We start from the raw sequence: 15,935 nt of genomic DNA on the forward strand, positions 1-15,935 counted from the left end.
GATTTTACAGGGGGCCAAATTGAATGCTGCACAGGCCGTATAACAGATCGCTACTCCTGAATGTGTCTCCCTCAAGCTTGGCTAAAGCCAGGATTTAGTTGAGCTGTACTAGAATAATGAATTTAAGATGCAATAGCACCCAGGACTTTGGGTGCCTATTTGTGCAGAAAAATTGTATTACTGATTAATAAAGTATATTACAAAAAACATTTTAGGCTATTTAGAACCCTTTCAAAAAAGGCTGTAGAAAAGTATAGGTACTTATTAATGTTACAAATTACAAAAATAATACTCATGGCCAATATTAGTTGATGATTTATTATGTAGCATACTGTATATGTTCAATATAAAATTTTTTAGCAGATAGTGATTAAATGTGGGGCATAACTGAGTGTTCAAGGGATTTGAGCATTTTGGACCTTACTGTTGATGAGCGGTAATCACAGATGGCAGCATGTTTCTCTAGCAGTAACTGCAGGAGAAATGTGGTGTTACATGCTTCCGCATTGCAGCCACTCTGAGCTAAACAAGGTGCACCCCCCACAGACACAGAAACACACACACTTACACGCTTTGGCATGCTATCAATGAGGGAATGAGGTTATGGTTGTATGCGGAATGTTCTGTCCCGCTGAATGCACTTGGGCACATAAATCATCAAGATCTGCTGCCAGCAGCTCCCTTTGCAATTGTCGACCAATGACATCCCGGGTATGCTTGATGGGAGACAAGTCTGGAGAGACTGACATCTTGGCCTAGGCACATAGTGATCTGCTGGATTGATAAACTAAGGTCAAAGATTCTGTCCCTCTCAGTTTGCAGCAAGTAGGAATAACTGGCATGTCGACGAACAGGAAGTATCGCACAATCATCCCACATGACTTGACACATTGGTGTTGCAATTTTAATGTTGAATGTTGTACAACTGCTTTCAGTATAAGAGATTTTAATAAGTATAATAAATAAATAACATAATAGCTCAAATATTTTAGCTTTACAGCAGAGTCAGAAAGTGAGAAGCAAGAGTGGATTGAAGCATTGCAGCAATCAATAGCAGAGACTGTTGCTGATTATGAAGTAGCTGAAAAGATTAGGTTCAATGAATCGAACAGGAGTTGTGCAGATTGCCGAGCTCCAAATCCTGACTGGGCATCCATCAACCTCGCTGTTGTCATCTGCAAGGACTGTGCCGGTAAATGAATACTATGATTTTTTTTCCCTTAGAATAGCTCTCAGTTCATTGCTTATTTTAAAGTAGATTGTCTCCTCTTCATCTTTTCTCTTTTCTTAGAAGACTATGAACTAAAACACATTGCAACATCATGTACTGTATTAAGAAAACTATCATAATCCCATCATTATAGACAAATATCCTCAGCAGACAGAAAAAAACTTTGATTGTTACTGTGAAAAATATACAAAACATACAAACATGTACATCCTTGCATATGTTAAGACCCAGAAAACACCTTTAATATAAAGATGACCCCTCACTTTTAGACTGTTACATAGATTATGGAACATGGCAATTAGGTGACTTGTCATTTAGTTGCAAGAGCATTAAATAAATTGAACACTAATATTGGATGTACCTAGTGATCCAATGGATCTCAAAGATGTTCATTGGGGTTGATGTCAGGTTCTTCCATAAGAAAATCAAGAAATCATTTTATGAATTTCACACTTTGGTAATAGGGGTATTGTCATGCTGTTGTATGTTGCAATTGACTGTTCCTTGCTTCCGTTTCCCTGCATAACCTCTGACTAGCTAATTCACGCAACATCTTTAGGGAATGCTCATACGGCAGATTTTGACACTGTCAAAATCCGCCACATACTCCGCAGCAGTTTCTGCCACGGTTGTTCACTTTGGAAGCTGGGGACCTGCTCATCACGGCACAGCTTCATTGAATGGAGATAAACCATGAGTGAACACCCACCATGACTTCAAGTGGTATCATTCCAGACACTATGCCAATAAGGGACATGTGCGGTCACTTCTTTAAACTGCTGGGCGTGTGAACTGCAGCATTTAAAACAATGGGAGGCAGATACCACAGAGTCCATGCCAAAATTCCAATATGTGTACAAGCCTTAAGTGTGTTCCGGAAGTCAGGCTTTGTTTTCAATCTAATGAGCATGACATCAAGGCTCACTTCACCTGTGTTACTGTGTCCTAACATTAACATATCAGTGATATATAAACATACTTTTTGGTACAAGAATATATTTAATGCTATAAGAAATATGTGTTACAATAATGTAATTTCTATTTCTGGTCATTTCTAATTTAAAATGTAACCTTTATTATTTAAGAGAAACAACCAAACAATATTTGATTTAAAATAAAGTATATGGTACCAATATCTATAGTGAAGAACATTAAAATTTCATTTGAATAAAGCTCTATCCTTTGGTGGGAGGCTTGGGTGAACCACTGAAACCCTTATATCTTAGGGAGTGGGAAAAAGAATTGAACAAGGTTCTTAATGATGCAGAGGTCAAATGAGTGCTAGCAAACTCACATGGATTCTCTGCTTGTATTCGCCTGCAGGAGAATCATTTCAAAATGCTAACAAGATGGTACAGAACCCCTGACTTTCTCTTCAGGAGGGGCTTGTCGGATGCAAGGGAGTGCTGGAGGTGTGGAGGGGGAGTAGGTACATTATCACATATTTGGTGGGACTGTCCCCGGATAAAAACGTATTGGGAAGAAATAGAAGCAATAATCCAAAAATTCACAACCCCAGACTTCAAACTAAAACTAGAGATGATGGTTCTGTCCCTCCCCACATCTGACTATACCCCATCCAATAGGAACCTAGTATCGCATCTTCTTGCAGCAGCAAAAATGATAATTCCTCTACATTGGCTGGACACAAACCCTCCCTCCATACTTGAATGGAAGGCCAAGGTTAACCAAATCTGTAGATTTGAAGAGATGAGTAGTTGGATCAATAGGACTCATGATGGGTATCTGAAGTTGTGGAGCCCTTGGAGATCTCTGGTGGAGGTGCCTCCTGGTGATAGCAACACTATTAATTAAGAAAAAACAACATATGTCATGGTCCCCCGTCCCCCCCTCTATGACTTTCTTGTCTTGCCCCTCTATGGACTTCTTTCTCTTTCATTATTGTCTAATTTATTTTTCTGCTCTGGCCTCTTATTTATGTTCCTCTTCATAACACCAACAAAAGGGTTTATGGGAGAGAATCCAGACTAACTCAATTTTATTATTGTATTCAGCCTCCTTTGCTAAGAGGAGCATTCACTAATATATAGGATAAGAATCCATATCTGTTTATGTTCAGACCACTAATAGATGCTCAATTGTAATATCTGATGTAGATTCTTCATGGTCATATATGTATCTAATGTTACTTTGTTCTTTTTATTGAAAATTGAAAATAAAGAATATAAAAAAAAATAAAAAATTTCATTTGATTAATGGACCTGAATAACTAGTTCAGAATGATTGACAAGGGAAGAAACATAGAATTATATATACAAAAAATACAAAATAAAATAAATAAATAAATCAATTACATGAACATAATTAAGGTTGTAAGTACAACAGAAATCAAGAATATCATGGGAAATAACCACTATGGAGCTGTAGCTGTACTCCCTGAAAACCTGAAGCCTACAGTAATCCTAATACTCTGGAAGTGTGATTGACTGATTTGCACCTTAATCATGTATACATAGATATATGAACAAATAAATTATAAATTGAGATGGAGAATTAATTAAAAGTTAATTCAAGTAAATATATATTAATAATGCAGACTTTTGCTATATACCCAGCCTATTTTTTATTAACATTATTAATTTTTGTTTTCCTATTTTCTCTTTTTTCATTTTTTTATTTTATATTATTCTATATTAAAATGATCAATACCTTTAGCATACAGTATTATATAAAAAGAATATATAAATGAAGTCCTGGAATTAAATAAATAACAAAGAGATATATTGTCCTATCTTTGAACATCCTACTTTTCTGGAATAAGATACTGACAAGAACAGAATTCGTAAACAATGGTCTAGGTGAGGTAGAGATAGGGATTCTGAGAAAATCTGTCTAAGTCCAAAGACATGCGCACTAAGAAAAAAAAGACAAAAATTCAGTATGTCCCAAGACATGCTACGGTTTTCTCTTTTGCCTTATGAGTCAAAATGACTGAACTGAAGACATCCTGATGCATCCAGAATGGATTACTCTCCATTCAGAATGCATGGGGATATGCCTGATCAGTTCTTTTCTCAAGAGGTTCATGATGAGGATGAGACACAGTTGTCAATAAATGAGGTTGTTAGGTCAACAAGTCAGGAGGATGACCAGAGTGAGGAAGTAGAAGAGGAGGTGCTGGACGAGAAGTTACAGACCGTATCTGGGAAGGTGGCAAGCCGAGGGAGGATAGCAGTACAGAGGGGGAGGGATCCGGAGCACTGCAACAGGCTGGAAGAGACAGTGGAGTGGCAAAAGGGAGAAGGTGGTCCACACCAAACAGGCCCACAACTGTTCACTGGAGCACCCCCTTGCGGCAATCTCCTTTGCCAAGGGGTAGGTGTCCAAAGTGCGGACGATAAAAAGAATTGTCATTTGCAACCTGTGCCGTACCAAAATGAGCAGGAGCGTGAACACTAGCAACCTCACCACCACAAGTATGATCTGCCACATGGCATGAAAGCACCCTAATAGGTGGGCCGAACGCCTGGGTCCACAACCAGTGTCTGCAGGTCACACCACTTCCTCCTCTTTCACTATGTTACGTGCTGGCCAATCCCCTGTCCAAGACGCAGGCCCGGATGTCTCCCGCCATGCACAAGGACCTTTGCATCACCATCAGCTAGCAAATCTACTTCTGTGTCCCAGCGCAGTGTACAGATGTCTTATACCCCAGGCCTTTGAACCAAAGTGCAAATACACAGCCACCCACCCACCCACAGACCATAGCACTAAATGTGCACCTTTCCAAATTGGTGACGCTGGAAATTTTGCCATTTAGGCTTGTGGACACTGAGGCTTTCCGCAGCCTGATGGCGGTGGCTGTCCCACGGTACTCTGTTCCCAGCCGCCAATATTTTTCAAGGTGTGCAGTCCCTGCCTTACACCAGCATGTGTCCCGTAACATCACCCATGCCCTGACCAATGCAGTTATTGGAAAAGGTCCACTTAACGACTTGACACATGGACAGGTGCTTTTGTTGTGGGAGCAAGTCCTACCCTGGGATGGCACAGGTGGTACCGACGCCAAGGATTGCGGGCCCTACTTCCATTTGGGTTTCCGCCCCACCTACGTTAGTGGCTGCAACCCCCCCTTCTCCTCCTCCACCTGCTCCTTCACTTCCACCTCTGAATTATCATCTTGCAGCACCAGTCAGTCATCAGTCACTAGCTGGAAGCAGTGTAGCACTGCAGTGGGGAAGCGGCAACTGGCCGCGCTTAAACTGATCTGCTTAGGTGAAAAACAGCACACTGCCGCCGAGCTGTGGCAGGGTATAAGGGACCAGACTGAGCTGTGGCTCTCACCACTCAACCTACAACCAGGCATGGTTGTGTCTGATAATGGCCGTAACTTGGTGGCGGCTTTGGAGCTCGTCAAGCTCTCACACATACCATGCCTAGCCACGTGTTAAACCTAGTGGTTCAGCGGTTTCTCAAAACCTACCCCAATTTGCCTGAGCCACTGGTGAAGGTGTGCCGCGTGTGTGCACATTTCCGCAAGTCATCGATAGCTTCCGCCGGTCTGCCAACGCTGCAGCAGCGCTTGCAATGGCCAGCTCACCGACTGTTGTGCGACATGAGCACGTGCTGGAACTCCACGTTCCACATGTTGTGAGCAGCAGAGGCTAGTAGTGGAATACCAGCTGCAACAAGGTCATCGCCTTTCCAGTCAGCTTCCGCTCTTCACAAGCGACGAGTGGGCATTGATGTCTGACCTCTGTGAGGTTTTATGCAACTTTGAGGAATTAATACAGATGGTGAGTGGCGATAACGCTATTATCAGCGTAACCATCCCACTTCTGTGTCTACTCAAACGCTCGCTGCTCACAATTAAGGCGCACACTTTGCATGTGGAATAGGTAGAAATGGGGGAAGAAAGTACACAGGGTGACAGCCAGACCACCCTCAGTTCATCTTATCAGCGCGAATTGGCTGATGATGAGGAGGAGGAGGAGGATGAGCAGGAGACGGTTGCCTCCGCTACAGAGGGTAGTATCCATGGAAGTTTTATTCTATCTGTTCAGCATGGATGGATAGAAGAGAAGGAAGAGGATGAAGAGATTGAGAGTCATCCTCCTGATGATGACAGCGAAGTCTTGTCTATTGGGACTCTAGCACACATGGTTGACTTTACGTTAGGCTGCCTTTCCCGTGACCTTCGCGTTGTACGCATTTTTGGCCAACACCGATTACTGGTTGTTCACCCTTCTTAACCCTCGCTACAAAGAGAACTTCTCATCTCTCATTCCTGTAGTGGAGATGATGAGCAAAATGGTGCAATACCAGAAGGTCCTTGTGGAAAAATGGCTTCAATAATTTCCAGCTGACAACGCTGGCTGCAGAGTACGTAGTTCCTAGGCCAACCGAGGAGGAGAGACGAGGGGAAAACAAAGCAGTTCCAACAGAGGTAGGGCAACACTCTCCAAGGCCTTGGACACTTTTATGATACCCCGCCAGGAGGGAAACATTTTGGAAGATGGTGAAGGAGTACATAGCAGACCGTGTCAGCGTCCTCAACGATCTCTGCCTTACAACTATTGAGAGCTGGACACTTGGCATGAATTGGCGCTCTACGCCTTGGAGGTGCTGGCCTTCCCCGCCTCCAGCGTTTTGTCAGATTGTGTATTTAGTGCTGCTGGGGGCATAATAACAGATAAGCACATCCGCCTGTCAACTGAAAATGCTGGCATGTTGGTTCTTATAAAAATGAACAAGGCCTGGATTGCCACTGACTTCTCTACTCCACCAGAGGAAAGTGGCTGAACATAAAGGCACTCTAAATGTGGCTTTTATGGTTTATTGAATACTAGTGATGAGCAGCAGGGGTCATATTCGAATTCGCAATATTTTGCAAATATTTTGTAGAATATTTGTTGAATATTCGTGAATTCGTAAGGATTATTCTGATCCTGTCATGATCCTGATTATATGTAGTGATGAAGTCCATATTGAACTCCATCTCTCTTTTTGGGCCCGATTTAGATTCCAGGCATTCCCGCTGGGTCAGGTTGGATGCTCGTTCTTTAGCTTCCTTTATTACCCCGCTTGGGTATCCTTTTTCGCTGAATCTTGTTAGAAGGATTTTACTTTGTTCCTCAAAGTCTATTTCACGGGTACAGTTGTGTCTCACTCTCTGGAACTGATTGAATGGAATATTGTTTTTCTACTTCCTATAGTGGGTGCTTCTGAAATCCAAATAGCTGTTGCTGTCGACTGTCTTGAAAAAAGTAATGATTTCATTCCCTTCTGTGAATATCTCAAGGTCGAGATACTTGGTTTTATTTTTATGGTGCATTCCTGTAAATGATATTCCCCACTGGTTCTTATTCAGGTGTGTGATGAAATTTTCAATGGAGATATCATCTCTCTTCCAAATCGTCGATGTATCTTCGAAAAATAATTATATTATTAATCCAAAAATCGGTCTGATATATATGAAATTCTTCAAAACACCCCATGAACAGGTTGGCATAACTCGGTGCAAACCTAGTCCCCATTGCTGTGCCCCGTATTTGTTTATACATTTTGTCTTGGAAGTGAAACGTATTGTGTGTCAGAATGTTAATGCCATCCAAGATGAAATCCTTCTGCTGTGCTAGCATTGTCTGATTTTACTTCAAAATTCCGATACACATTGGATTCCCAAGTCATGAGGAATATTTTAGTACAATGCTGACACATCTAGTGTAAGCCAGTGGTATGAAGATTCCCATCTGGTGGTTTTCAATTCCTTTATAAGAGATGTAGAATCCTTAAGGTACAACTTGAGATTCGTTATGTGTTTTTGCAAAAAGGTATCTCTATGTGAGAGATTTCGAGTAATTGATAAAACGCCCGAGATGATGGGTCTTCCTGGGGGATTTTCGAGGATTATGGATTTTCAGAAGATGATAACATTACTTCTGTACCTCCTGGGGTAGGACATTCCTTTTTACTCTAATTGTAAAGAAGCCTTTCCTATACTTCTGTCCATATTGCTGACTTTTTGTAAGTAGTGAAAGCCCTGACCACACTTATATTTATACCTGTAAATAAGATTACCTCTAAGGGATCTTTTTTTTTAAGCTGAGCAGTCCTGATATTTTAAACCTCTCTTTATGAGCGAGACCTCCCATCCCTTCTAATAATCTAGTCACAATCGAGTAACAACCACAGTATATACCTATAGTTAATTATGATACAGTATATCTTGGTGGGAAACAAATCTTACTGAAATGTGTCACCATACACTGTATTGTGTGCTTTAAACTTGTAGACGCCGAGTCACAAATCACACTATGTAGAGATTCTGAATTTCACATAAAACTGCAATTTACAGCTATGAGAACTGAAGCCATGCAAAATTTGTAAACAGAAACAGATGCTTTGGCTGATTAACATCTTGGTGGTAGATCCTATGAGTGACTTACATTGCAGATTTGCATGCAACAATTTGAGGTGTTGATGTATTAAAGTATCACTGAATAGGGAATGTGTTCTGAGAAGATTCTTTGTAATGTTTCACTTTTCAACTTATTATTAAATATTTGAGCTATGTTCTGCGGTCTGGGTACAAATACTGGAATGAGTAGAGAAGAAATGGGCAAGTAAGAGAAACAGACTCAGGCAGTGGCTGCTAGACATGGTCAACAATGAGTCTGAATCACTACACAGATAACTGCAAGTACCAGAGGCATGCCTGAAGTATATTTGGTACAGCAATTTTAGTATAGCACTTTGGAAAGCAGAAGATGACATGCAAAACAGTGGTGGCCCGTATTGAACTGAGAGTGGCCTAGACCTCTGGACTACTATGTTATATGCACTGTTCCCTGTTTACACAGCTTGAAGCTTCGTATGCTAAGGGAAATCTGCTCCCACACTCAGCTCTTCACTCAGTGATGCAGCAAAGGACCCCTGACCTCTGAATAACCATAGAAAGAACTGTACAGCCATACAGGTATAGGTGCACAGTCCTCTCAATCCCTTACCTCTGTGATGGCCAACCTCCGGCACTCCAACTCCCAAGATGCACAAACTGTATTTTGCGTTTGTTTTCAGAACTCCACAGATATGAATGGAGCATGCTGGGAGTTGTAGTTTCACCACATCTGCAGTGCTGGAGGTTAGCCATCACTGCCCTACCTGCAGTGGAGGAAACAGAATGCTGAACTATCTGTGTTCAGCCTTCTTGTTAGAGCCTGGACGTGATCAGGGGGCTTGAGTTACCACTGGATACCACATATATACATTAACCTTCCACTGTTGTCCACCAGTGATCTGACATTCAATCATTTGACTACCCTAGATTCTCCAGGATTCTAACATTAACTCCTTCACACCCTAGATCACAAGGGATGATATATTTAACATCATCACTTACCTAAATACTGTTATTTACCTCCTTATGCCTATGACTGCCCTAGACAACAAAGCATACTGAAATGACAGCACTAGACCACCAGATAGATAGACTATAACCATTACTGCCATAGACCTGAGTGCTGTTTGATGTTATTTGCCTGCATTCAATGTGGCCCTATATATCTGAATGATGTATGGTTAATTAGTAGAGCACTGTACAAAACCCTTTTTTTTTTTTTTTTTTAGAGAGTTTTGCACAGCTTAGTCTACTTTCAGACTCGTGTTTTAGCTTTCCGTTTGTGAGAATGCATCAGTTTGCAGCGTTTTGATGTCCGTCTGATGAAACTGAGCCAAACGGATCCGTTCTGGCACACAATGTAAGTCAATGGGGACGGATCTGTTTTCACTGACACAATCTGGCACAATAGAAAACGAGTCCGTCCACCATTGACTTCCAATAATGTTCAAGACGTATCCGTTCTGAATGGATGCATGCAGTTGTATCATCTGAACGGATCCGTCCATGACGCATCCGCACAAAATGTGAGTGTGAATGTAGCCTTAGAGGGAACAATGACAATGTCCCTAGCTACACCACTAGCTAGCTACAAAAGATTAGAGGGTAAATTGGTTTTGAGCTCCATAGTCCCATAGTAGCCGTCAAAGTTATGAAATAATCAGATTTACGCAATGACTTTTAGCCGCCTTTATCTCACATATCTCGTTATTATGGGGGATGCTTCCTTTTTTTTTTTAGACTCTGCACTGAAACTACAAATGTAAGGGTCCATTCACACGTCCGTTGTTTCTTTCCTGACCTGTTCCGTTTTTTGCGGAACAGATCTGGACCAGATCTGGACCCATTCATTTTCAATGGGTCCTGAAAAAAAACGGACAGCTCAATGTCTGATTTTTTTTCAGGACCCATTGAAAATGAATGGGTCCAGATCTGTTCCGCAAAAAACGGAACAGATCAGGAAAGAAACAACGGACGTGTGAATAAGGCCTAAGGGTGCATTCACATCACCGTTTAGCTTTCCGTTCTTCTGATCCGTCAGAAGAAGAGAGAGAGATTTAAAAAACAGGATCCTGTAAAAAAAAAACTGATCCTGTTATATCAGTTGTCATCCGTTTGTGCCATTTCCATCTGAGATCTATTTTTTTTTTTTAGACAGAAACAAAAATACTGCATGTATGCATGTCAACTGATGCAACAGGATCCGATTTTTTACTGGATCCTGTTTATTTTCTCTCTCTCTCTCTCTCTCTCTTTCTGACGGATCAGAAGAACGGAAATCTAAATGGTGATGTGAATGCACTCTTAACAGTCACACTTAAGTTAGCACATCTAGGTAATGCATTCTGACTGTTAACTTTGCTGCATCTGTATAATGCATCTGAGTATAAGCAAATAGGGAGATATAGTAACTGGAAATTAATCCGAGCTGGGCAGGGAGAAGCCAAAGGGGAGCACTTTGCTTTGTGCCTGGTTCTTTTTAAAACAAATTTCTCAAATTTGGCATGGTCTCAGAGCAAAACTTAGTTCCTTTTAGAGAGAAAGCCCATTGCTGATGACAAACTACCTTTATTCTACAATTTTGTGTCTGCAGCACCTTTGAGACACATTAGTCCGCATGGGAGCTGTAAACAAAAATTAGTATGAAAATTGAATCAATATTATTTGCAATTGCCTTATTTTTTTAAACACAAAATTGTAGGCTATTTACAAAATTGCTATTTTTGTATAAATCCATTTAATAATAAAAATTTGATCTTAAAGGTATACATTCTCTTGGAATAATTTTAAAGTTAACCTCCTCTGTGAACTGATCTTCAAAGGGATTGTTCAATTTAGTCAATTATTTTTATTTCCTACTTGTAATCTGTATTAGCAACTGTTTCATATCCCTGCAGCACCACCAAAGACCAAGTTGAAGAGAGAGGGGCTTTTGTTAGCCATTCTCCATTATGGATATTCAATGAAGGTCCCAAAAGATGCACTTCAAACTCTTAACCTATGAGTTTTCTAAATCAGAGAAGCCCTTCAAAAAAGCTACCCCAACAATCACAGCAAAAATACTTATTTTCCTGTATTGTTTTTGTCTTCCTTTTTGCTCTAGTTGATGTTTCAGTTTATAGTGACCTTATTGTTATTGTTGCAAGATATAAAAATGATTCATGTAATAGTTGTTATTGCTATTACTAATTAATGTTCTATTGATTTCTTCAGTGTTTGGAACAAATTAGTTTCTAACTTATAATATATAATATTACTTATAAATTAATTATCACTGCAACAGATGTGCCTAATATGCAAATTTGTTTTTGCAAAAATTAGAGCTTTTGCAACCTTTGCATTATGGTTTTATTTTATATTTTAACCCCTTACGGACACATGACGTACCGGTACGGCATGTTTCCCGAGTCCTTAAGGACACATGACGTACCGGTACGTCATGAGTTTAAAACGCGATTGCGGTGCGGCGGGGGTTAATCGGAACAGCGGGCATCCTGTCACAATGCCGGCGATCGCTGAGTTTTCGGTCCATTCGGGTCTCCGGTGACCCGATGAACCGGAAAAGGATTGTGATCGGTGGTGTGATTACACACCACCAATCACAGTCCTTGCATTTGGGAGAGGTGGTGCTGGCTGTGGTGCTGAATGCCGCTGTCCAGGGTGCTGATTGGTGCAGGGAGAGAGGCGCGAGATTCAAACTTCCAGCGCTTCTCTCTCCCCTCCTCTTCCTGTTTCAGCACCTGCACCGTCCAGCACCGTCCTCACCAGGCTCCTGCGATCCCCCCATCGGCACCCATCACCCTCCTGCACCCATCACCCTCCAGGTAGGTTAGGGTCAGTGAGGGAGAGGCACCGTTAGGCAGGGATAGAAGGGAAAAGTTAGTTATCTAAACTTATTGTTTTTTTAGCTTTGAGACCCTAGACCCCCCCTGCCACTTGCCCCCCCCCCCCAGCCCCACCACCACCAGCCCCCCCCACCAACAGCCCCCCCCACATATGGGGTGTTTTTGCAAACTACAGAATCAGGGCAACACATATTGAGTTTTGTTTGGCAGTTAACCCTTACCTTATTACTGGAAAAAATTGGTTAAAATGGAAATTTTCCCAAAAATTGAAATTCCAAAATTGTTTCTCCATCTGCCATTAACTCTTGTGGAACACCTAAAGGGTTAACAAAGTTGTAAACCGCGTTTTGAATACCTTGAGGGGTGTACTTTCTTAGATGGAGTCACTTTTTTGGAATTTCTATTCTAGGGGTGCAACGGGGGGCTTGAAATGGGACATGGTATAAACAAAACCGGTCCTGCAAAAATCTGCCTTCCAAAACCCATATGGCGTTCCCCTCTTTCTATGTCCTCCCGTTTGGCCAAACAGTAGTTTAGGACCACATATGGGGTGTTTTTGCAAACTACAGAATCAGGGCAACCCATATTGAGTTTTGTTTGGCAGTTAACCCTTACTTTATTACTGGAAAAAATGGGTTAAAATGGAAAAATTTAAAAAAAATTGAAATTCCTAAATTGTTTCTCCATCTGCCATTAACTCTCGTGGAACACCTAAACGGTTAACAAAGTTTGTAAACCCTGTTTTGGATACCTTGAGGGGTGTACTTTCTTAGATGGAGTCACTTCTTTGAAATTTCTATTCTAGGGGTGCAACGGGGGGCTTGAAATGGGACATGGTATAAACAAAACCAGTCCTGCAAAATCTGCCTTTCAAAAACCATATGGCATTCCCCTCCTTCTATGTCCTCCCGTTTGGCCAAACAGTAGTTTACGACCACATATGGGGTGTTTCTGCAAACTATAGAATCAGGGCAACCCATATTGAGTTTTGTTTGGCAGTTAACCCTTGCTTTTTTCCTGGAAAAAATTGATTATATTGGAAAATCTTCCCAAAAAAATCAAAATTCTTAAATTTTATGTCCATTTGCCATGAAGTCTTGTGGAAGACCTAAAGGGTTAACAAAGTTTGTAAAAACATTTTTTAATACCATGAGGGGTGTAGTTTCTAGAATGGGTAATTTTTGGATGGTTTCTATTACGTAAGCCTCACAAAGTGACTTCAGACCTGAACTGGTCCATAAAAAGTGGGATTTTGAAAAATTTAAAAATTTGCTTCTAAACTTCTAAGCTATGTAACATCCCCAAAAAATAAAATATCATTCCCAAAATGATACAAACATGAAGTATACATATGGGGAATGTAAAGTCATCACAATTTTTGGGGGTATTACTATGTATTACAGAAGTAGAGAAACTGAAACTTTGAAATTTGCTAATTTTTCCAAATTTTTGGTAAATTTGTTATTTTTTTAATGTAAAAAAAAAAACTTTTTTGACCCAATTTTAGCAGTGTCATGAAGTACAATATGTGACGAAAAAACAATCTCAGAACGGCCTGGGTAAGTAAAAGCGTTTTAAAGTTATCAGCACTTAAAGTGACACTGGTCAGATTTGCAAAAAATGGCCTGGTCCTGAAGGTGAAATAGGGTTGTGTCCTTAAGGGATTAAGCAATCTATTTGTTCAGTTAAATCCTTAATTACAAATAAATTGTGGAAAATAGAGTTGCAAACAAGCTGCATGAAATTTATATATATATATATATATATATATATATATATACAGTTGCAAGAAAAAGTATGTGAACCCTTTGGAATGATATGGATTTCTGCACAAATTGGTCATAAAATGTGATCTGATCTTCATCTAAGTCACAACAATAGACAATCACAGTCTGCTTAAATTAATAACACACAAAGCATTAAATGTTACCATGTTTTTATTGAACACACCATGTAAACATTCACAGTGCAGGTGGAAAAAGTATGTGAACCCTTGGATTTAATAACTGGTTGAACCTCCTTTGGTAGCAATAACTTCAACCAAACGTTTCCTGTAGTTGCAGATCAGATGTACACAACGGTCAGGAGTAATTCTTGACAATTCCTCTTTACAGAACTGTTTCAGTTCAGCAATATTCTTGGGATGTCTGGTGTGAATCACTTTCTTGAGTTCATGCCACAGCATCTCAATCGGGTTGAGGTCAGGACTCTGACTGGGCCACTCCAGAAGGTGTATTTTCTTCTGTTTAAGCCATTCTGTTGTTGATTTACTTCTATGCTTTCGGTTGTTGTCCTGTTGCAACACCCATCTTCTGTTGAGCTTCAGCTGGTGGACAGATGGCCTTAAGTTCTCCTGCAAAATGTCTTGATAAACTTGGGAATTCATTTTTCCTTCGATGATAGCAATCTGTCCAGGCCCTGACGCAGCAAAGCAGCCCCAAACCATGATGCCCCCACCATTATACTTCACAGTTAGGATGAGGTTTTGATGTTGGTGTGCTGTGCCTCTTTTTCTCCACACATAGTGTTGTGTGTTTCTTCCAAACAACTCAACTTTGGTTTCATCTGTCCACAGAATATTTTGCCAGTACTGCTGTGAAACATCCAGGTGCTCTTGTGCAAACTGTAAACGTGCAGCAATGTTTTTTTTGGACAGCAGTGGCTTCCTCTGTTGTATCCTCCTATGAAATACATTCTTGTTTAGTGTTTTACGTATCATAGATTCGCTAACAGGGATGCTAGCATATGCCAGAGACTTTTGTAAGTCTTTAGCTGATACTGTAGGATTCTTCTTCACCTCATTGAGCAGCCTGCGCTGTGCTCTTGCAGTCATCTTTACAGGACGGCCACTCTTAGGGAGAGTAGCAGCAGTACTGAACTTTCTCCATTTATAGACAATTTGTCTTACCGTGGACTGATGAACAGCAAGGCTTTTGGAGATACTTTTATAACCCTTTCCAGCTTTATGCAAGTCACCAATTCTTAATTGTAGGTCTCCTGAGAGCTCTTTTGTGCGAGGCATCATTCACATCAGGCAATGCTTCTTGTACAAAGCAAACCCAGAACTGGTGTGTGTTTTTTATAGGGCAGGGCAGCTGTAACCAACACCTCCAATCTCATCTCATTGATTGGACTTCAGTTGGCTGACACCTCACTCCAATTAGCTCTTAGAGATGTCATTAGTCTGGGGGTTCACATACTTTTTCCACCTGCACTGTGAATGTTTACATGGTGTGTACAATAAAAACATGGTAACATTTAATTCTTTGTGTGTTATTAGTTTAAGCAGACTGTGATTGTCTATTGTTGTGACTTAGATGAAGATCAGATCACATTTTATGACCAATTTGTGCAGAAATCCATATCATTCCAAAGGGTTCACATACTTTTTCTTGCAACTGTATATTGTAGGAAGGCGCAAGGGGCCGTCATTGACGGAAGGTACGTGTCACTGAGGTTCCTGGCCTCGGTGAGATAAGAACCGGTAATTTTGTGTGTC

General features: G+C 40.8%; 1 protein-coding gene across 1 annotated transcript in view; it reads left to right on the forward strand.

The window, feature by feature from the left end:
• Positions 1 to 15,935, forward strand: part of ARAP2 (ArfGAP with RhoGAP domain, ankyrin repeat and PH domain 2) — a 703,001-nt gene that overhangs the window by 244,817 nt on the left and 442,249 nt on the right. Inside the window, exon 11 of the mRNA XM_040419005.1 lies at positions 993 to 1,192. Within this exon, the coding sequence (XP_040274939.1) occupies positions 993 to 1,192 (200 nt within the window). The remainder of the gene's footprint in view (positions 1 to 992; positions 1,193 to 15,935) is intronic.

Source organism: Bufo bufo, chromosome 2 (assembly GCF_905171765.1).
Source record: "Bufo bufo chromosome 2, aBufBuf1.1, whole genome shotgun sequence".
Taxonomy (NCBI): Eukaryota; Metazoa; Chordata; class Amphibia; order Anura; family Bufonidae; genus Bufo; species Bufo bufo.